The sequence below is a fragment of the Osmia bicornis genome, chromosome 12 (genome assembly GCF_907164935.1).
Source record: "Osmia bicornis bicornis chromosome 12, iOsmBic2.1, whole genome shotgun sequence".
NCBI classification, from domain to species: domain Eukaryota; kingdom Metazoa; phylum Arthropoda; class Insecta; order Hymenoptera; family Megachilidae; genus Osmia; species Osmia bicornis.
The window spans coordinates 307603-328808 of NC_060227.1; the positions used below are offsets into that span (position 1 = coordinate 307603).

At 38.3% G+C, this 21206-nt stretch overlaps 4 protein-coding genes across 10 annotated transcripts; 2 read left to right on the top strand and 2 right to left on the bottom strand.

Moving 5' to 3' along the window:
- Positions 1-127: 127 nt before the first annotated feature.
- Positions 128-6512, bottom strand: LOC114877628. 3 transcript variants are annotated; one of them, XM_046288070.1, is made up of 5 exons: positions 6430-6512; positions 6202-6282; positions 5978-6081; positions 590-763; positions 128-514 (listed from the first exon to the last, which is right to left on the bottom strand). In XM_046288070.1, the coding sequence occupies exons 1-5, from the start codon at positions 6463-6465 to the stop codon at positions 325-327; spliced, it is 585 nt and encodes a 194-aa protein (XP_046144026.1). In that variant the 5' UTR covers positions 6466-6512; the 3' UTR covers positions 128-324. The 3 variants fall into 3 exon arrangements, with proteins under 3 accessions (XP_046144026.1, XP_046144025.1, XP_029046284.2); XM_046288069.1 differs by having other exon boundaries at positions 5978-6282; XM_029190451.2 differs by lacking the exon at positions 590-763 and having other exon boundaries at positions 5978-6282.
- Positions 1527-5328, top strand: LOC114877629 (outer mitochondrial transmembrane helix translocase). The gene is made up of 6 exons (XM_029190456.2): positions 1527-1893; positions 2014-2256; positions 2333-2534; positions 2603-2799; positions 2929-3107; positions 3185-5328. The coding sequence occupies exons 1-6, from the start codon at positions 1738-1740 to the stop codon at positions 3330-3332; spliced, it is 1125 nt and encodes a 374-aa protein (XP_029046289.2). The 5' UTR covers positions 1527-1737; the 3' UTR covers positions 3333-5328.
- Positions 5654-17939, top strand: LOC114877623 (phosphatidylinositol 3,4,5-trisphosphate 3-phosphatase and dual-specificity protein phosphatase PTEN). 5 transcript variants are annotated; one of them, XM_029190440.2, is made up of 10 exons: positions 5654-7793; positions 7869-8085; positions 8199-8328; positions 8431-8709; positions 8787-8932; positions 9018-9181; positions 9283-9570; positions 9652-9850; positions 16912-16995; positions 17116-17939. In XM_029190440.2, exons 1-10 carry the CDS (start codon positions 7620-7622, stop codon positions 17133-17135), a joined length of 1701 nt encoding a protein of 566 aa, XP_029046273.1. In that variant the 5' UTR covers positions 5654-7619; the 3' UTR covers positions 17136-17939. The 5 variants fall into 5 exon arrangements, with proteins under 5 accessions (XP_029046273.1, XP_029046276.1, XP_029046275.1 ...); XM_029190443.2 differs by lacking the exon at positions 16912-16995; XM_029190442.2 differs by lacking the exon at positions 17116-17939 and having other exon boundaries at positions 16889-16930.
- Positions 17940-18026: 87 nt separating this feature from the next.
- Positions 18027-20927, bottom strand: LOC114877624 (N6-adenosine-methyltransferase non-catalytic subunit). The gene is made up of 5 exons (XM_029190444.2): positions 20257-20927; positions 20005-20184; positions 19611-19928; positions 19123-19505; positions 18027-19055 (listed from the first exon to the last, which is right to left on the bottom strand). Exons 1-5 carry the CDS (start codon positions 20311-20313, stop codon positions 18818-18820), a joined length of 1176 nt encoding a protein of 391 aa, XP_029046277.1. The 5' UTR covers positions 20314-20927; the 3' UTR covers positions 18027-18817.
- Between the last annotated feature and the right edge of the window lie 279 nt (positions 20928-21206).

Here is a 21206-nt window from a genome sequence, read left to right on the forward strand (position 1 = left end):
ATGCAGAGGGATAAAATAATAAATGACTTAGGAGGGTGGTCCATGCGAGGCCCGAAAATAGGGGTGAAATAATAAATAAAAGGATAAAATAATAGGCCAGGCACACAGATGTAATAGAATCAACATGTTCATGCTCCTAATGAGTTTATTCAATAAGCTAAGAAGATAAATACAGCAAATCCTTCCTTTTAATAACGTGGAAACATGTCTGTGAGTGACGTTGAGAAGTTGCACGTATGCTCGAATACAAGGCAAAAAAATGTTATATGTGTAGTCTTACAATAATAGTACAGTATAACCTGTTAAAAAGGACATCTGAAAATATTAAGTCGGTGCGCAGAAATAGTCGCTGGGGTCATTGACACCCCAAGATAATATTATGTCATTACGCAGATTGAGTCGCCGGGGTCCTTGACACCCCAAGAAGATATTACGTTGGTGCGCAGAAAGTGTCGGCGGGGTCCTTGGCACCCCAAGATAATAGGTCGGTACGCAGAACGAGTCGCCGGGGTTCCTGAAACCCCAAGAAGATATTACGTTGGTACGTAGAACGAGTCGCCGGGGTTCCTGAAACCCCATAAGATATTACGTTGGTGCGCATAAAGAGTCGCCGGGGTCCTTGGCACCCCAAGATGGTCGATATGTAGAGCGAATCGACGGGGTTCCTGAAACCCCAGGAGATATTACGTTGTTGCGCAGAAAGATTCGCCGGGGTCCTTGGCACCCCAAGATGGTCGGTACGTAGAACGAGTCACGGGGGTTCCTGAAACCCCAGAAGATATTACGTTGATGCACAGAAAGAGTCGCCGGGATCCTCGGCACCCCGAGATGATATTAGTTCGATGCGCAAAAAGAGTCGACGGGGTCCCTGACACCCCGGATGATATTCTGTCGATATGCAGTCACCGGCGCTGCGGGGTCCTTAACACCCCTAATGCCATAATGTCGATATGCAGAAAGAGTCAATGGCCTTCGGGGTCCCTAACACCCCATAACAATATCAGGTCGCTATTCAAAGTATGCCACCGATGGAACGGGGTCCTTGGCACCCCGGATGCCATAATGCCGGTATTGATTGATTGATTGATTGATTGATTGATTGATTGATTGATTGATACGTTTCCCTCATTTTAGGGCGGCATTATCTAGGGGCCCCTCTCTGCCCAACGATAACTAGCGTCTACACGCGCACTGCGCGCCTTTTTTCAGAATACATTACATCTATCTTTTCGCCTTACTTTTAACACTTTTGTCATTCACATCCTCTTTCCCATACTTTTTTTTCTCTCCTGCCTTTTTCGCTTGCACCCCCTTTTAGTCGCCTCTTACGACAGGCAGGGGATACCGAGGCTGTATTCTAAGCCCCCCAGCCACAGGGGTAATAATGTCGGTATGCAAAGAGCGTCACCTATGCTCAGGGGTCTCTAACACCCCGTAATGTAATGTAACGTAATGTATTACGATACTGAAACTAGCAATTTTACCATAAACTTGTACGTATGTACATACTCATTGTGGGGAATTTTCTATTAAAAGTTTTGCACAAATGATTTTCACGATTTACGCATGCTTTTGCGCGGATCTGTGGAGTTCGTTGTATACAACTATTCTTCCTTTGGGAAAACCTCAAGTTGCAAGTAAGATTTAAAGTGGCACGTGGGATTTAATAAAAAAATTATTGATATTATAAGGATCAAAATAGTATTCTAGTGGAGTTGTAATAAGTTTGAATAAACGATGAATGTTGCTGATGGAGTCGGATATTCACGATCAGAAGTATTCGTGCTCGTGGCCAGGGTATCTTTTATTGCGGCCGTTGGGTTTTTTAGTATGAAATGGATTATGAATCAACTTGATCCTACGAACAATGCGAAGAAGAAAGCTAGAAAAAAGGTGACACATTTTATCTTGAAAGATTGATTCTTACATAATTAGCGATTCACACATTAGGGAAATAACCTTCTTGTACAGTTTTCCTTTTCTTAAAAAGTATGATAATCGTTGTAATTATAGGCACAGGAACAATTCCGAAAATTGGCCAAAACTGATAACTTATTATGGACAGTAGACATGGACCAACTAACAGATTATGAAATGATGATAGCTAATCATATAGTGGATCCTCAAGATATCAGAGTTTCATGGGAAAATATCGCAGGCCTTGAACATGTTATTCAAGAACTTAAAGAAACTGTTATATTACCTATACAAAGAAAAGAATTATTTGAAGATTCTCAATTAACTCAAGCACCAAAAGTAGACAGTTATACATTACAAATTGATTAGTCCTTTGATTAATAAATTTAGCTTAGAATTTGTATTTAATTTCTAGGGAGTATTGTTACACGGACCACCAGGTTGTGGTAAAACAATGATCGCTAAAGCAACAGCAAAGGAAACCAAAACATGCTTTATCAATTTAGATGTAAGCATCTTAACTGATAAGTGGTATGGTGAAAGTCAAAAATTAACTGCGGCCGTCTTCTCATTGGCTGTGAAACTTCAACCATGTATCATTTTTATAGATGAAATAGGTCTGTAATAGAAAAAAAGGAAAGAAGAGAAAACTTGCCAACTTGCTTCTATATTGTTTGTTTGACAGATTCGTTCTTAAGAGCACGTAATTCACAAGATCATGAAGCAACTGCAATGATGAAAGCACAATTCATGTCTCTTTGGGATGGATTAATCACTGATCCTTCTTGCACAGTAATAATAATGGGTGCTACCAACAGACCTCAAGACTTGGACCGAGCTATCCTCAGGCGCATGCCAGCTACTTTCCATATTGGTTTACCAGTAAATAAAATTTATAAAGCAGTATATTCGCCGAGTAACGAGTTTTCTCGAATATGTCAGGCACATTCGTGCGCGGAAGATTCTATCGTCTTTACGTAATTAACTCGCGATAATTAAATTACATTTCAGAACGAGCAACAACGAATGCAAGTGTTAGGGTTGATATTAGAGCATGAGCCAATAGCGGAAAATGTGGATATTGCGAAATTGGCGAAAATGACCGAGGGTTTCTCTGGATCGGATTTGCAAGAACTTTGTAGAAATGCATCTGTTTATCGCGTCCGAGATTACTTACGGACTCATACACAGTTTGTATCCAGTACCAATAATTAATGAATATGAAATCTTTTATCGATTCTATTTGTAATTTATTTTCTTATTACAGAGATGCAAGCGCTGGTATTGACGATGAAGAATACCATGACGCTGTACGACCTATTACAATGGAAGATCTTCTTACCTCGTATAAAAAGATGAAAACTTCTAAAATACATACGGGTACCCTTAGTACAGCCAAATTAGATCTAGATTAAGAAAGGGTATTTATAACATATTACTTAACAGTCTTTTTTGGAAAACAAAATTAGGAAAACAAACAATTTTATAATAATGTTATATAATTTTATTTTTTCATGTATTTAAATTTTTTTGTTTAATTGAAAGAAACTTTGTTTTTCTGGCGCTTTACAGGCTGGGTGTAATCATTAGATATACTCATTTTATTTAGGATAATCAGCATCAAATTGCTATTGGTTATTATCAGTGTTCGATAAATTAGATTTGTTGGATAAACTGTTAGTTGCTGATGATCCGGTGTATAGCTTAAGCTGATAGCATTTGGGGCTAAAGCTTACGAATGGATCTATAACATCACTGTAGAAAGCTACTAGAATTTTTAGTTAGACATCGTTACGTAGAATCATAATTCGATGTATCTCGAACGGCAGAGATATATCTTGTGGGTTCCTTGGATCTCTAGATACTACAATTGAAATTACAGATAACACTCTATTGTTCTAATATTAAAGAGGATGTATATACTGTTCAAGTCAGGAGGTTACATGCGTTGAAGTACATACATGGTTACTGTGGCTATCGTCCGACTGCTACAAAAATTTAACTCTCTTTGAATTTTATGCTGTCGAGGGTCAATAGGGAAGTTATTCAAACAGGGAAGCTCTCGAACATGTTTAGAACAAGTGGATGTGTACTTTGTAGGAATTTGGCAATTCGATCCCGTAGAGTTTCACTCTTTTGTGGCTCTATTCGGAATGTAGTATTTTGATCTCAGACCTTCGTTCGGAACTTCACTTCGAATGAATCCGACTAATCACCGTGATTATCCTTTTTATACCAAAAATCAGTCAAGAGAAAGGTAGTAGGGATGAAAGTGAAGCCGTACACCGTGGAAGATACTTGACAGTAAAGATTTTCGCTCAGCGACTTTATCCCGGTTCCCAGAATGCACTCAAATCTAAAGTGCCTGAACTTTGAATAAGAGAAAGAATTTGGCGAATACAACAATACCAACAGCATACGAAACATTGATACGAAGCGACGAACTTGGTGTAAATGGATATAGAAGAATTTTACTTTTTGCGAGGTAAAGGATTTTGTATCACATGTATATGAATACGAATGTGTATTTGTGTATAAATATAAAATCGTACCGTGTAGTTACGAACAGAAGAAAATTTTTGTAACAACTGATATTAGTAACGTTTAACATTATTTATAGTATTAATGAAAGTCTGCAAAAGCTAATGGTTTTGTTTCTTCTTTTTTTTAATCTAATTTGATGAGCTTGATTCAAATCAAACAAAATCTTCCAGTATTTATGTTTTGTCGCTATTAACTTATCGCATCGCTGATTAAATATGTTTTACACTGGAAGCTTCGGACCGCTTATATTTTTTTTTTCCAAAAGTTACCTCTGTATGAGTGCGTGCGAGTGTATTATGCATTTTAAAAGATCACCTCATAAAAAGCATTCGATATATATCTTACTGTTGTATAAATTTTATCGTGTTATTGTTACATCTGTACGTACAATTTCTGAATTTTCTGTGTAGATAAATTTCAAATGATATTGCTAATTGCGTCCTTGTAACTGATACGAAAAAAAAAAAAAAAAAAATGTAAAAGTACAATACACTGACTTGTGTAAAATAATTGATAGTTTGTATGATGCGTACTTAAAAAATTTCAAAAAGTACAGCTTGATTTGTTAGTTAAAATTAAGTCGATTGTATATACCTAGTAATACGTTAAATCAACTAACATATTTTAAGGACTACATTATGAATTTTAAAATAATGTGTGTGGGTTGTACATTATTACATGTACATATATGATGAAAAATGTATAAATTCTGATAAAAAATCATTGCGTTACGAATTCAACAACGTTAAATGCAAGAAATTAAGTACTTCAGAAGGTATAAGATATTTGACTTATCCTTCTATTAGGAAATCAAGAATTTGAATGAAACGTGTAATCTGGTTAATAAACAAGTATAGAAAGTAAGAATCATCAGAAGAGTTCAATTACAACAGGAAAGATGATACATTGATTGTGCAAATGTATAGGATAAAAATCTTGATCTTTATGATTCGGCGCGAATATTTGGTAAGAACGAAGAATGGAAAAAAATATGGTGAAAAAGAGGATACGCATGCGTAGACAGGTAACAAAGTGTTTCGGCGAGCAACGCACAGCAACGAAAGTTTCCCGGAATGAAACTTCTAGGAGCGCAAAGTCTCTGTGAGTTTCTACCCTTCCCTTTGCTTCCTTTTGACCGGTAAGCTACTACGGTCATAAAGTCGGTGGTTCGCCGAGGGTAGGCCAGATAAAATAATATTTCTTCAAAAACAAAAACAAAAACAAAAACAAATGCAGTTAATGGTGGCAGGGAAAATCGCAATCAGGCGCGATACAAACGCGTCATTGTGAATGGCGCTGCTAGTGATAAAGGTGGCTGCAAATTTTCGGTTTCATACCAGACATAAACTGTGCTTAAAATGGATGTTACAATAAAAAATACTTACGTTCGCTGATTAAGCGTAACTGATTTTACTTTACCGATGGTTTAACAAAGATACGGGGGCAATAATTGAAAGAAGAACGATGAGAGTGATCGAATCCCGGCACGATTGTCCGTAAAATCCTGCCTACATACCATCGTGATGGTTGGTTTGCAGCGTGGACAACCGTTCCGCAACACCCGTGGTGGATGATCTTAGCATTGGCGGTGGGTGTTCGTGTCATGTGTCCGCGTATTACCTGTGTTGGCAAAGTGAGGATGTAACATAAAGATTGCCATTCCTCACGAACGCATACATAAATATGTGCGTTCAATGCATCTGTAAAAGTTACATATCTGAAAACCATTGTTGTACATACCTTCGTACTAGAACAGGAATGAAGTTTGTGCGCTACTACTTTGACACGATGACACAGTTGTTGTATCAAAACGTGATCCTCCTGTGAATGAAGCCTTTTAAATGAAAGTTTACACCTTGTTTAGAGCGATTAAACGCAACTTGTCAGCCAGCAAGGAAACTAGACTAACGAATCCGATGGATCTTCCGAAATTTCTCTACATGTTAAGATTATTTCTTAGAAATTCACCGTAACTGGGAGTGCCGCTAGACCGCGGTTGAACATGCTCCGGAAGGATTGGACCGAATTTCACGTTATACATTGTATACAAGAAAAAGATTGGTTTTTTACTTTTCAAAAGAAGAATGCTACCATGAACGATTTATCTAAAATCTTACGGATCTTACGAATTCTTCGTAAATAACATGTGAAGTTTCAATTAAGGAGGACTCGAACAATGTCTTTAATGAAACTAGCATGAAAATGTACCGCGATGTTAAGTGGCCTCTGTGATGTATTGCGAACGATGCTTAACCTAACTTTTCAGTCGACGCTCCGACACGGCGTTTTCTTGCGAGTACATGATATTCTATCGATAACGAACTCGTAACCAAACGAACGTAAATCACGAAAGATTGTCATTTCTTTTATATTTTCGTTCTTTTTCCTTCTTCGATGGATCAAGTGCCGTTCTCGTCTTTTTCGCGTTCTTCTGTGTATCTAATTTATCGTAAAACATGAGACGTGATCGTAATTTTATAAAACTGAAAATACTTTTTATTAACTGTACCCTCGATTTTCTCGTGGAACAGTATAAAGGTTAATTTGACAGTATTTCTGCAAATATGTTCTTAACGGTTTTACGTCCAACGTTTATGTTCAAATTGAAATGCAGGTTTATTTATATTTTTTTTTCTCTTCGACCGTGATTTTTCTACCACTTGCCAGTGCCTGTATAAGACGTGTCTGTTAATACTCGTTACAAGAATATGAGTAGTAAAATATACTTGTACATACATATATATATATATATATGTTTCATCGCTTGTAATTGGTGATCCATCTCCAGACTTTGATAAATTTTTTATAGCAAAGGTGATGGGTACAACCTGACATTTTATTATCTGAACCTTATCCGTGCGAAAAACTTACCTGCATACTATGGTATGCGGTTTCTTTATCCTTGTGCTTTTAAAACTGGAAAAGAAGTTTATGGTTATCAATCGCCAGACAATTAGATGGAAATCTTGTATGGTATTCAATTTTGAATCGTGTTGTGCGTGAATTTTATCAAGTTCCACTTTTGTGAATGTTATGTACTAATTATTGCATCGAACCGGCGATGGTTTATAGTGACATTATTATGAAATTGTAATCGCATGGCAAACCATCGCGAAAGAAGATATAAAGCTCCATGAGTTGGATAATAGAAAGGACACATGCTCTGGGAATTAATGGGTATATGCTTTTCCTGCAGGAGACCTACAGGCAGCAGGTTAAATAATAAAATCTCAGAGCATATCTCAGCATCGGTAACACCCCTCCATGTTTGTCTGGAGGAACAAAGAGGACCAGAACTGGGCTCTTGCAACGCCTCGGCTTGTAGGCCACAGGTAGATGAACTAAGGATTTAAGATGAAATACAAAAATTTGGCTAATAGGCGAGCAAATAATTATGTTGTATCTAGGCGCAAAGGTTATTTGAAACGCAGGAATCAGAAGAAAGGTGTGGCGAAGAAGAAGCGGAGAGTGAAATCATTGGAACTGAGGAAGAAGATTTGAAATTTAGTCAGCTGAGTATGGCCAACACTATCAGTAATATGAAGATGACGAATCGTATCAAGGGGCTTGTAAGCAAACGTCGTAAGCGGTTTACAGAAGATGGTTTTGACCTTGATCTCACGTGTATCCTTTACCAAAATTGTCAGTTGCATAGATCGAATAGAAGGAGAAAAATATCGTGGCGTATAATTTATTTTCTTGATACGTTCCTTAATATTAACTATGTTTCGTAACAGATATAAGGGATAATTTAATAGCAATGGGTTTTCCAGCTGAGAAATTAGAAGGAGTATATAGAAATCACATAGACGATGTTGTTAAATTGTTGGAATTTAAACACAAAGATCATTATAAAATTTACAATCTGTAAGTGTCTTAGATATTTCGTTATCTAAGTACTTTTATCTTGGTTACGAGTTAAAGGAGTAGGAAAAGCAGGCTAACATAAATTGAACATATATGTTTTAGATGTTCCGAAAGGTCGTATGATTTTAAGAAATTTAAACAAAGAGTAGCCACTTATGCGTTTGATGATCATAATCCACCGATGCTGGATCAGATCAAACCGTTCTGCGAGGATGTAGACGAATGGCTTTCTCAACATCAAAAGAACGTAGCGGTAGTTCATTGTAAAGCGGGTAAAGGTCGAACAGGTGTAATGGTTTGTTGTTACCTTCTTCATACTAAACAATTTCTCACTGCCACGGACGCTCTTAACTTCTATGGAACTAAAAGGACACACGATAGGTAATTATAACAAGGATAATTTTTCTATCGGTATTGTTCCGCGTGTATTGTTTTTGTTGATGTTATTTGTTAATTAGGAAGGGTGTAACAATACCTTCTCAGAGGAGGTACGTGGATTATTATGCTACTCTTGTCCAAGAGAGATTGAATTATCAACCAGTTACATTATTATTACGAAGAATACAATTAGATCCAGCGCCCATATTTCACGGAGGTCAAGGATGTAAGAATAATCATGTAGCCAGCATTCGAAAAGAGAGAATTAGACAAGAAGGAAAATACGGTTACATACAGTTTATATGTTTTAGACTTGCATTGCGTTATATCGGAATCGAAGAAGAGGATATTTAGTTCCGACATAGTGGAAGTACGAAAAGGAATGCATTGTGTTAGTATTCCGTTGAAACACAGCGTACCGTTGACGGGTGATATTCGAGTCGATTTCTTTAACAGACCAAAAATGAAGCGAAAGGTATTTCTCCTTGTTAAACTCTGGAGATAAAAGACAGTGGATTTATACAGTTTATCGCGACATAATTAACCACGATTTCTATCTGTTTGCTTTCTATGCAGGAGAAATTGTTTCATTTTTGGTTCAATACCTTTTTCGTGCGAGATTACTTAACGTCAACGTCAGAGTACGATAACGGAGAGTTACCAGTTGAACGTTCGACAAGGGCATTGAGTTGCGACGGTACAACTATGGAATTACCAATGGTTATGTCGCATATGAAACCCAGGGCTGGATCGTTAGCTAGTCTCGGACCTATGCCACCCACTCTTTTTTTAAGCATAGATAAATGGGGTTTAGATGACGCACACAAGGACAAACAAAATAAAGCGTACAGTGCAGATTTCAGGGTAAGTTAATTATTTTCGTTTTTTATTTCCAATAATATGTAGAATCGTTTTATGTCGCGGTGGATCGTTCGAATGTTGCAGGTTAGCTTATTTATGGATCGAATGGGTGGTAGCGGTGTGTCAGCTACGACGAATAGAACAGGAGAAATAGGAATGGGAGGAACAGGTATACAGATAGGAGGAATGGGCGGACAAGAAAGCCCTAGCGAGTCCAGCGAAGCGGACAGTAGCGAATGTGACACGACCGGAGATACAACGGGAGATGAAGATGGGGAATCTGGTGAGTCCTCTGCATCTCTGGTGGTGAATCACCATCTTCTTACACACAGCAGTAGCCGTACACACGTTAGTATCCACCAAAGAGCTAGTCTCAGAGAAACTGCAAAGGGTTTACTCTCGCGTGGGGATAAAAGTAGAAGTAGTCATCGACAGAGTACTGGCAATGTGAAACGTTCTTCGGCTCTCGTACGTTCAGCCACATTAGACACGTAATATATTTTATCGTATTTTGTACTTAACACAGCTGAGTTCTCTGAACTGGCATTCAAGCTTTACAACTTTACGTGAAAACATTTTTTACAACATATTTTAGCTTTTCTTTGTCATGCTAGCATGAAACCATAGCATTCGATTACTACTTAGTTGAAACGTATCGATTTTTACTTTTATCGTTTGGTAAATATTTTAACAATGTCGGATGGACGCGTATTCGACGATTAATCGATCTGTTTGAAAGAATTTAAAAGAATTTCCAAGATTCGATTATAGTTTCAATGTTAGCTCGAAGGATCAGTACGATTTCTGTTACATTGAATACATCGAAGATTCCATTGAACGTTCCGAGTTGAAGGAATCGTAAAACAGAGTATCGTGTTTCTTTTTTTCTGTTTCCTCTCGTAGCGTCTACTATTTGCAAAATACAAAGGTGTTCCAGTATTCGATGGATTACGATTTTTAACATACGTTATTGGGTATTTATTTAGAAGCGAATAAGAAATGTGTATCTAATATTACGTACGACCTTGATGTACATTCTATATATTTTCATTCGATTTTTCGAGTATATCGTCTCGGTGACTGTTTATTATTATTATTATTATTATTACTATTACTATTATTATTATTATTAATATTATTATTATTATTATTACAATTACAATTATTATTAATCATTTTAGTAGTTGAATTTAACGTCGAACAAGAGAATCTTCAAACGACGTATATGTAACGATGTACTATGTACGAGACACTAGTATTTATTTCGAAATTGTGTAATGGAACCGATTTGTAAAGGTTCATTGACCAGTACGACTAGTACGGGGACAAGAAACGCGACAATTTATTATACTCGTATCAGTTTTTACCTTACGTTTCTGCTTGTTGTACCTATCTATTCTTTCTTCGTGGCATTAAGATGAGAACGGACGAGTTAAATGTATCCCGATTGCCTTACATCCTGTGATCGTAAACATTTTTGCAAGTAGCGCGAAGCTGATTCTTCGTTATAGCCTCGAGTGGACAAGTTGATAGTCGCGTCAAAATGCTTGTACGATAACGTGTTTACGCGTGTACAGAAAACAAATTTCATTCTCTCGATATTCGTAAATAGGAATATGTTAAATGTAAACAGGCTGTGCAATTTTTCGAAACATTTATTCCTTGATATCTAGTAAGCATGATTTCTTTTCTATCTCGTATCCTATCGAGTAAATAATCGCGATCTAATTAGGCAACCGATCAAAATGCATTAACGAAAGAAGTAACGAATTTGATTTTCTCTCCGATACGAAGCGATGATACGCGTGAGAATTTACGTGGAAACGAAACGAGCGATACCGTGAAGTTTAGTTTTAAAGGAGCGGTCTTAAAACTGATATTTTACGTGTGTTCGCCTTTTCTTTTCCATAAGTAGGTATGTTATTATTGGATCGTTGCTTGTGTATCGATTAGAAAATCCTTTATCAAGTTCGAGTATTGAGTATTACGAAAATGTCGTGATGATTTTTACGAGTTTAAGACTTGAATAGCATGCAAATACAGCATTGATCGATGAATTGAAAAGAAGAAAAAAAAAAAAAATAATTGATCGACTTGATGAGTCGGTTCTGTCGCGTTTTTTTTTTCCTTTTACCGTTTCAAACAATTTATACGATTTTAATTTAGTTTGTTACGAGAGTATGTGGATATTGTTACGAAGTAAATGCGCATATCGTTAAGTACCTACAAACTATTGATAAGTAAATTATGATACGGTTCAAGGCTGTCGTTTAAATGCGATCAAAGTTTTTTTTTTCTTTTTTTTTTTTTCTTACGGATGCGCTCCTTTGTGGAAGGTTGCTCGTTTCCATTTTCCTGTACGTACAGATTCGTTTCCGGTTGTTGTTTTTTCCCCTCCCGTATAATTTGCACGTATCAGCAAGTGTCGCAAAGTGCGTTTCATTGGTAAACCTCGAATGTTTCATCATTTTCTTTTTTTATTTTTTTATACTCATTTATCATGATGGTAGAGCAATTTTTCAACGACTTTCTCGTATCGACATTTTTATAGCGAAGACACGACCGATAAATTAATTTATTATTATCCCGCGAAATATTTAAATTCATTTATCTCTGGGTGATCTGCGCGCGTTCGAACGTGTGATAAATTTTTCAATTTTTACGTACGGTGTGATTGTTGTACAAAATCGGTAGACTTTTTAATTGTGTATAACAATAAAATAGAAAGATTACGAATGGTTTGACGAAAATCGTGTGATTGTCATTATTATTATTCTTATTATTATTATTTTGTATTATTTGCAATTTTGTTGACGAGAAAGCGTGGCAATGATACAAAGTTCCAAACGATAAAAAATCACGATCACGATCGATTGTGTATACGTGTTACTAAAGTTATTGATACACAACGAAGATTACCATCTTCGTACGTATTAGTTTTGTAAATATGTAGTAAAAATATCGCAATAATAATTGGGCAACTTTTTTTAAATACAGGGGCTGGATGTTCAGATATTTTCGCTTATCGATAAGTTCCTCTTTGAATTACCTTACGTACACATATTGGTCTTGATTCGAACGTATGCTATATGAATGTACAAAGATTATAACAATCTGACACTTGAAAAACATAGAAGGAATATCAAAGCCCCGATACGTTTTAATTCGACTCTGGTTTTTTATATCGTTGCATGTTGATAGTTGATAAATTGTAGTCATCGGATGTTTGTAATATCTGAAAAGTTTATGAAATTCATACATTGCATCTCTATTTCATATTGTGTAATGGTCATTTTGTGATACTATTATATTTATGATTATTATCTGTATCGTTGTTATATCCCTATTCTCGTTCTTCTTCTTCGTATTATTAATTATCAATTATTTATTACTATTATTATTATTCGTCATCTTCATCGTCAGTTATGCTGCTACTACTATTACTACTACTACTACTACTACTATTACTACTACTACTACTACTACCTACTACTACTACTACTACTACTACTACTATTATTATTATTATTACTGTTATCATTATGATTATTATTATTATCATCATTATTTTTACTACTATTATTATTACTATTACTGTTATTGTTATTATATATTATTATTATTATTATTGTCGCTCATAAAATGGCGATTTTTAAATGTAGCTGTATATTATAAAACATATTCCTGTAACAAATACTTTAAGGAGGATATTACACGTGCATTACATTTATAATGTAGTGTTTTTAGTATCTTTTGCTTACGTCTTCCAACTCTCTGTGATCCGTAAACTTGACACCTCCATGTCCTAGTGCTGGCTGCTGACTTACGGTTTCCTTCTATCTCTCTTTCCTGCCCGTTACTCCTTAGCAAATAAATGGGCATACTGTTTGCAATGCTTTCTATTTGTTATTTTCACCTTGTTTCATATTTTCTATCCACTTGAAATGCGTTTGAAATAATCTAACATTTTAACGGACACAGATTTCACGGGATCTACGAGTTCATATTTTGTCAAAAAATCACATCAGTGTTGGTACATATTTTGTATAGTTTGTAGAATGTTTTTGTTTTATATATGACGTTTTTCACATAGAAACTCACTATCTCGCACGCTTATTTTTTCTTTGTCCACGTAATACATAATTAAGTGGGCGTCGAATATTTTCCAATCTACTCTGAACGTTTAGAATGATTGCAATCGATGTTGTTTTGGATTGATCGTTTGCTTTAGCATGCTTATACGTAATGGCACTTGCTCTGTGCCTTTCGTAACATGTACATACCTAAAGCAATATTTCACACGGTGAGGGTACGAGTGTCGAATAGTCTTGCTAATATTCTTTTTCTATAATAAGAAAAGAAGGAAATTTCATTAGACGAAGCTTCGCTTTACCCTCGACCGGTTCGTATTTAGTTGTAAAGTTGATCCAATGATATATGTAACAGTAACAAACACACACATCCACATGTAAATATTAGCTGTGTACGTAACAGGTATTCCGCACACATGTTTACTGACTTTTTCCGTCTCTGTGTGTCTGTTCACCCCTTAGTGGACATGGACCAGCGTGTTGGCCGATACCGCCTTCTCTCAGACGGAGGAATGATAGATGTTTTGTGAGCGCATCACCAGTCATCCTCGTACATCGATTTTGCTCTCCTTTATATACCGTCGTTGCGCGAACATTACAAACTCGACTATCCTTCGAATCGTGTTCAATCTATCGAGATAACTGATCGCGATCGGACAAACCTTTTCCTCCTTTTACGATTAACGATTAAACTTTCACGGATTAACGAGGGCTAATTTCACACGACGTTACTTTCTTCCTTTATCGACGACTACCTTTTGCTCCGTTTGAATAGCATTGTATGGAATATCGTATCGAGACGATTCGTTATCTGTTCACACTGGCAAATGCCATTTTTCGTCGTTTTGTGCTTATTTCTCGCAAGTTTGCGTCCTATAGTTTTAGCAAAAGTTATATTTTTATAATAGACAATGTTTTTATACACTCATCTCACCGACGAGCTTGTAAATTCTCTGAACCGCGTACACACCATATATGGTTCTGAATCTCGGAAGAAATGTGTTATCGTTCAAAGAGAGAAATTTCAAGCTCAGCTTTTTAACGATATACGTACGTATGTATGTGCTTTCTGTGTAACGTTTGTCCTTTCTTATTGCGCCGATGAATGCAAAGCGATCTTTTCCTAACAACGCGAAAGTTTAGTCGAGTTGTGCAGCTTCGTATATAAACGCTGACTTGTGTTTCGAAGGAATGTCCGCGTTGCTCTGTAGGCTAATCAAGGAGATGCGCTTATATAGATTATGGATCCAGATGAAATAATGCTATAAAAAATGGCAAGACTATTTTCGTAACGTTAATAAATTGTAAGTCAATAATAGTAAGAAGAAGAAGAAGAAGAAGAGGAAGAGGAGGAAGAAGAAGGAGAAGAAGAGGAGAAAGAGGAAGAATAACGTGAAAAACAGCGTCAAAAACAAGAGCAAGAAGAAGAAGAAGAAGAAGAAGACGAAAAAGAAGAAGAAGAAGATGAATAGGAAGAGCAACGAACAAGGAGGATGACTGTAAAGATAATAATAGCGATAATGATATTGGTAACGAGGTCGATTTAGAAGGAGAATGAGAATGAGAATTTCGTTACTACTTATCCTTCGTTCGATAACCGGTGACATTTATCGTTTAACTTTACGTTAACTTTCTTTCCTTCGTAGAAACGATCGGGTTGATACGATTGCGTTTCGCGAATACACGAACGATTCGTTCAACACCGCCGCGCCGCGTAGCTTTATATTTTTCTATGAAAATCGACACGCTTTTCCGCACCATATATGGGAATGTGTATAGTTCACAAACGATTATCTACTCGACAAAACTGAAAGAGAAAAATCGCGTAACGAAGGAAAAGGAAGCAAACGATGAAAATAAGATACAGTATGTACAGTGTCGTCGGATATCCAAGCTAACGAGAATCAATTCGATTCGCTTTACCATCTTCCCCTCTGTTTTAACCGAACATTCTCAGATAAGAAGAAACGTGCGACGCGTAGCTTTCAATCGTTTAGCGGCCGATTTTCGAGCAGATCTCGTTATGAATCGTCGTATCGGCAAACTACGAGTTGGATTTCGAAGGAACGTTTCACTTTGCACCCGTCTCTCGAATAGCAAATGATTTTCGTCGATGTTAATTTTTTATTGGATGTAAAGCGTGAAAAGGGTGGAGGAGAAGGAAGAGTAGCATGGTTTCTGACGCCGTCCTTTTCTAACGCGTAGCTTGTACATCGCGATAACACGATCTGATAGCTTGTAAACTCGGTGCGTCTGATCGTTTATAGTTTACTCGAATTCTCGCATTGTGCATCAATTTTATTCGCGTTTCTTCCTGTTTCACGATCGCTTCTCTCTCCCTCTCTCTTCTGGTTGCGAAAGTTTAGGAAAAACGAGGGTTGCAATCGGAAACTTGTATTATAGGAGGTAGGCTGGACAGTTGAGCGATAAAAATGTTAGAACGGAAGCTTAATTTCCTGATAAATTCGTACTAATCTAAAGCAAAATTATTCGCGCGTCGATCGTTTATGCTGAAACGGGAAAATCGTGTCGTACTGATAAAATAGTAAAACAGCACCGCAACGAGATCTGGCCGAAAGAATGAAAGGAAGAGAGTGAGAGAGGGTAAAAAACGAGAAATTGTGGATAGAAGCGCGAAAAAGCGGACAAGACTTGACTCGACTCGACTCGATTTGCCGTTGAGTCGAAGTACCGAGTTTTGTATTACCTCGAACGAATTAGTAAATTTACCTCGCTCGAAGCTACAATTGGGTCATCGAATTCGCGTCAACTCGCCAGGCGATCGTTACGACATTTCACAATTTTTTTTTTTTAAACTTGTTGTAAAGTAACGAGAGAAAATGAAGGTAAACTTACTAAATGCGTTTTGTTTTTTACCCAGCAGCCAGCAACGGTTATGGTATACGTATGTACGATATTGTTAATTCGTCTGACGTACGCGCTTCTCGAACGTATTTTTTCTCGTACGAAGCTCATGAATACCGTTTTATAAGTGACACCTTTTAAAATTAACTTTTATATGATTCAATGCGGAATGTTCAAAAATATAAATAAGATGCATTATTTTCTCGGTGATATTGTATACGAATATGTGTAATTGACCGAATCTAGTCCCGTTCAAACTTGTTTGCCCTCCTTTTCTCCTTGTTTTGATTAATTTTACACACCTTTCTTTACGCCTATTCTTCTTTGTTCTATTTTCTGTTTTCATTTTAACGATGATTCTTTTGTTTGTTCCAATGAAATACGCTAGGAAACACCGTGTATAGAGTACAAAAGAAGGAACTGCAAGAACAGAATCAGTCGCAATCGCAGCAATTTAAATTTATTATCACAGGTATGCATCTCCTGCATAGATTCGACGTATCATTTTTCTCTTTCCCCTTCCTTTTTTTTTTTAAATCATCAACACACACCGATAAGATATTCACGTGACTGACGCTGACTCTGCTTACAGGGGAGTCGACGTATTTGTGACTTTGAAAACTAAACTGCTCCTGCGGAGCGAGGATCGATCTCCTGCCTGACTGCAACGCATCGCTTGATTACCAGTCAATCGATTGATAACCAACCAACTCTACCTGTGCCTGCCAGTTCACCGCCACACACGACGCATAACCGTATTCTCCTTAACTGCTGGTAGAATTTCATGCTTTCTGCGTTTCTTCTCTCTTCTTCTTCTTCTTCTTTTTTTTAAATCTATTTCTTTCCTTCTCTTATTTCATTATACTCTTATCACTCGTAACGTTTTTCTCCTTTAGCGAAAACGCGCGAGAAGGAGAGACGCGTTTTTTAAAATGCATCGACGATCAACCTCTGTGATCTACTTTTCGATTTTAATTTATCGCAACTTTTTTATCGTCTCTTTTAATCGAAACTGTTAATGGTATCTGACGAAATAGGTTTTACTCGTATCGACTAACGCTGATTTTAAATTTTACAGAAGTAAGAAAACTTGTCGATATCTCGTCTTTTCTCTTTCTTTTTCTTTCTCGCGTCCAAGTATCTGCGGTAAATGTACCAGCAGGATTTTATATAGATTTTCTTGTCGCGAAATGAATTCTCGTTTCCTCGATGCGATATACGGTGGACGCGGCGGTTATACGAGTTATCGTATGCAACTTCCAGCAATGCCGATAGAAAGAAAATGAAAAAATTGAAGGGGCGATTCCTTTTGTATATTTTGACGAACCGTCGTTAGGAAATATATTTTACGAATCTGTGATCGTGAAGCGCGATCTACGAAAAACGAGAACGAGAACGAGAACATACACGCATTACCGGAAGTTGAACCGGGGCCAAGAGATTTCAAAGATTTTACGTGTTGTTGTCGTCGTTGTCGTCGTCGGATAGAAATTGTAAATGTGGTTAATTATTTTAAGATATATTTATAGAAAAATGCGTACACGTTCTCGAAACACAAAGTACAAAAGTAACACGATCGGATCTCAGACGTTTCGAAATAATTGCGCTTGCTTCTTTAAGAATACGTATACTTAAGATATTTTATATAATGATTATTTAGCAATTAGTCGAAAGTTTACCCAAGTATTGTAGAAAATTGTTTCATCGAACTGTCGAATGTCGTTAACGCGAAAAAGGGGTAATCGATTAACGTAGAATATTTGATGGCCGAGTTGCATACACACCGTTAGGGTGTCTCCGATTCGACTAGTTTATTTGATTTCATTCGAAGAACGATGATTGCGCGATTTGCATATAAAAATGAATACACGAGACGCTGCCAGTCAGTCACGCGCAATTCTGTACACGCTAAATTGTAAATTCTTATAAATATCGTCACACGATTACGCAACACGATCGCTTTCCTTTCTTTACGTACAAGTATCGAAATAAGAGAACAAAAGAAAATGGAAAAACATTTAGGCAACAAGCGCGTCAGCGTCAGCGTCAGCGTCAGCAATTTATTTACAAATTAGAAGAAAACTGTGCCGCGTCTCGATCGAATCTCGAAGCTTTAGTTGGCTGTAAAACGAGCGTTCGATGGCGCGCTACTTTAAAAAATATGTAAAAAGGTAAATATCGCAGAATACAGAGGTAACAAGTTCCGTCTACGATGACATTTGTAACGGAACAAATATTTTCCTCGGATTCGGATTCTATTCTCTTAGTGCGTTTTACCAATGCGAAAACCCCGTTTACCTTCCTCTGCCTCGTCCACGATTAAAACCGCCTCTACCCCGACCGGCAACTTTTCCCTTCGGTGGCGGAGATTTTGGCCTGAGTGCCTCGATGCGTTCGGTACATCCAGTTGTGATTTGACCGTTGGCAAAGTAGCTCGTGTAAAGATCCGCGTTAAAGTTCGTGTTGGTCAATTCGGGGCCAACGGTGAGCCAGCCAGGTCGAATGGTGCTGTCGCGACCGAACAAGTGCAACCTGAGAAAAGAAAACGAAAGCAACGAAAGGTAGGTTGATTCGCGGTGGTTCTTTTCGCGGCTCTTACCGTCGTCTGCCAAGACAGAAATGCTCTATTATGTGAAATATCTCGACGGGCTTCTCTATGGAACCGTACTCGGGCTCTTCCGATATGATCAGATCTATATCGACGTTCGCGTGAATGAAATCGCCGTCGGTGGATCGTCGGACGGTTCCTTTGATGCCCATCAGACAGTGTTCTTTCGTTCTCTGAAGAACCGCTTTACTGTCCAGATTTTTGCTGTGTCCCGGGTTATTGATGTTCGTTCGAATCCAACAAATGTCCTCGCATCGTCTGAAGCCCCATTTGCGAAGGCAAAAACGTCCCATATCTAATCCGTCGCTGCTACCGCACCAGAGAAACACGAAGCTTCGATTGGCTGCCACTTCGCCGATATCTAATTCCATTATCTACCAAGTTGTTTTTAATACGCGTGTTTGCGAAGCCTTTTTCAACTGACACCCTCTCGTCGGCGTTGCGCGTTCCCCCAAATAATTCTTCCCTTCGGTACTCACCTGATCCCAATTCCATAGCTGAACGTTCGTAGCACCGCAGGTCCGCTGATATTCCTCCAACGGAGGCTCTATCAATATAACGTCGAATTTGCAATTTAGCTCTTTCAAATTATACGCGAGTAGATCCGTCTTCAAGTACATGGGTGGCGTCGCGGTTTCCGCTATAAGATCATCTTTCAGCTTGATCAGTTCTCTTAGTTTCGGATATTCCTCGAACCTGTCGGCCAAACCCACGTCCCTGATGAAATTTTGCGGTCGTTGGCCCGTGTCGATGAAATGTTGACAGTAATCGTTATGCGGATTCGACGACTGAGTTCCCTTTAAACATAGAGCGCGCTTATTTGAACCGACGCGACGCGCGACGTACGCATGATGCATAATGACGCTGACCTACCTTCAAGAACGTCGAAGAGTCTTTGTAAACGATCTCGTCGGTCGGAACCGCCTCGTTTTTCGAGTCTTTCGCAGCATTTTCCGGCTTCTCCGGTATCGATTTCACTCTTTTCCGCTGCGCCGTGTCGTCCACGTCCGTTCCTAGAATTTGCCGCAGCTCGTCCACGCTCGAAACGCCTAGCTACACGACAGGACAGAAGAAGAACGACATAACCTCAACGAGAAAATTACATTCAAAGTTTCTTCTCCTCACCGTCTGAGCGAGCAATTTTTTGCGTTTCTGCGAACGTTCGCGTAACGTTTGAAGCATTTTTCGATGATTCGTCAAAAGCCTTTAACAAAATCGTTCAACTTCTCGTGCGTTCGTCGGTGTTCTTCGAACGCGTTCTACGATCGCGTTTCATCGACGCGGCTACTACCGTTTCGCTGGAAACTCAACACGAAAAGCACACGCGTTTACAGCTGAATTTACCGGCGTCTTTAACGTTCGATTCGCAGAATATCATATTTGGTGATTCGTCGTGACTGGGGATTCCTCGCAACCACTCGCAACTCGCAACTCGCAACAATGATGAAACTCGTGCACTTTACACGCATGGCACTTGTGTCGAGTGTCGAGCAACAACGGCGACTCGTAGCCCTCTCGCGGCAAACCGTATTTACCAACAAGAGCGTCTCCGTTTCGAACGCGCGGAATATCGCCGTTCAAAAAATTGCTCTTATTTTTATTTTTAAAATCGCGCTTTCCGTTTCATCGTATGTATGTACACATACACTGGATGAACGAGTAGACAGAGGTAGGAGTTAGAAAGGTGGTAGCGATCGAAAGCGAAAGTTACGGGAAGAGCGCGAAAGAAAAAAAAAGCGTGCCGTGAAAGCGCGACTTAGCGAAATAAAATGAACGAGATAAGGGAGTTGACGCGTACTCGGACGGGAGGCGGACACGATCGAACGCGAATAGCATGCAAAGTGCAAAAGCATTTACCGATTGTCAGTCGGCGTTTAAATCGACCGACGAGCGGGCGGTCGGTGTCCTCAGTTGCGACCTTGATCGTCGCGAGCGAAATCGTCCCGCGATCTTGTCCATGTCAGATGTACCAACGCGTCCACTAGATAATCGCAATTGCTTCAACCGGGAAGTTGTTCATTTTCACGCGCGACTTTCAGGTGCTCGTTTAGCGGTAAGTGTTTTACCGTGTTTAC

What these genes read in the sequence shown, in the direction of transcription:
- LOC114877624 (XM_029190444.2), bottom strand. Translation starts at nt 20,313, where the DNA reads ATGCTTCAAACGTTACGCGAACGTTCGCAGAAACGCAAAAAATTGCTC. An exon ending in AAAAATTGCTCGCTCAGACG is followed by an intron (nt 20,185 to 20,256) that starts GTGAGGAGAAGA and finishes CCTGTCGTGTAG; the next exon opens with CTAGGCGTTTCGAGCGTGGA. An exon ending in TTCTGTCTTGGCAGACGACG is followed by an intron (nt 19,056 to 19,122) that starts GTAAGAGCCGCG and finishes TTCTTTTCTCAG; the next exon opens with GTTGCACTTGTTCGGTCGCG.
- LOC114877629 (XM_029190456.2), top strand. Translation starts at nt 1,738, where the DNA reads ATGAATGTTGCTGATGGAGTCGGATATTCACGATCAGAAGTATTCGTG. An exon ending in AATTAACTCAAGCACCAAAA is followed by an intron (nt 2,257 to 2,332) that starts GTAGACAGTTAT and finishes TTTAATTTCTAG; the next exon opens with GGAGTATTGTTACACGGACC. An exon ending in TACTTACGGACTCATACACA is followed by an intron (nt 3,108 to 3,184) that starts GTTTGTATCCAG and finishes TTCTTATTACAG; the next exon opens with AGATGCAAGCGCTGGTATTG.
- LOC114877628 (XM_046288069.1), bottom strand. Translation starts at nt 6,465, where the DNA reads ATGTTCAACCGCGGTCTAGCGGCACTCCCAGTTACG. An exon ending in TAGCGGCACTCCCAGTTACG is followed by an intron (nt 6,283 to 6,429) that starts GTGAATTTCTAA and finishes CTTCATTCACAG; the next exon opens with GAGGATCACGTTTTGATACA. An exon ending in GACTCTTTATGCGCACCAAC is followed by an intron (nt 515 to 589) that starts GTAATATCTTAT and finishes TTGGGGTTTCAG; the next exon opens with GAACCCCGGCGACTCGTTCT.
- LOC114877623 (XM_029190439.2), top strand. Translation starts at nt 7,620, where the DNA reads ATGCTCTGGGAATTAATGGGTATATGCTTTTCCTGCAGGAGACCTACA. An exon ending in CATTATAAAATTTACAATCT is followed by an intron (nt 8,329 to 8,430) that starts GTAAGTGTCTTA and finishes TATATGTTTTAG; the next exon opens with ATGTTCCGAAAGGTCGTATG. An exon ending in GACCAAAAATGAAGCGAAAG is followed by an intron (nt 9,182 to 9,282) that starts GTATTTCTCCTT and finishes CTTTCTATGCAG; the next exon opens with GAGAAATTGTTTCATTTTTG.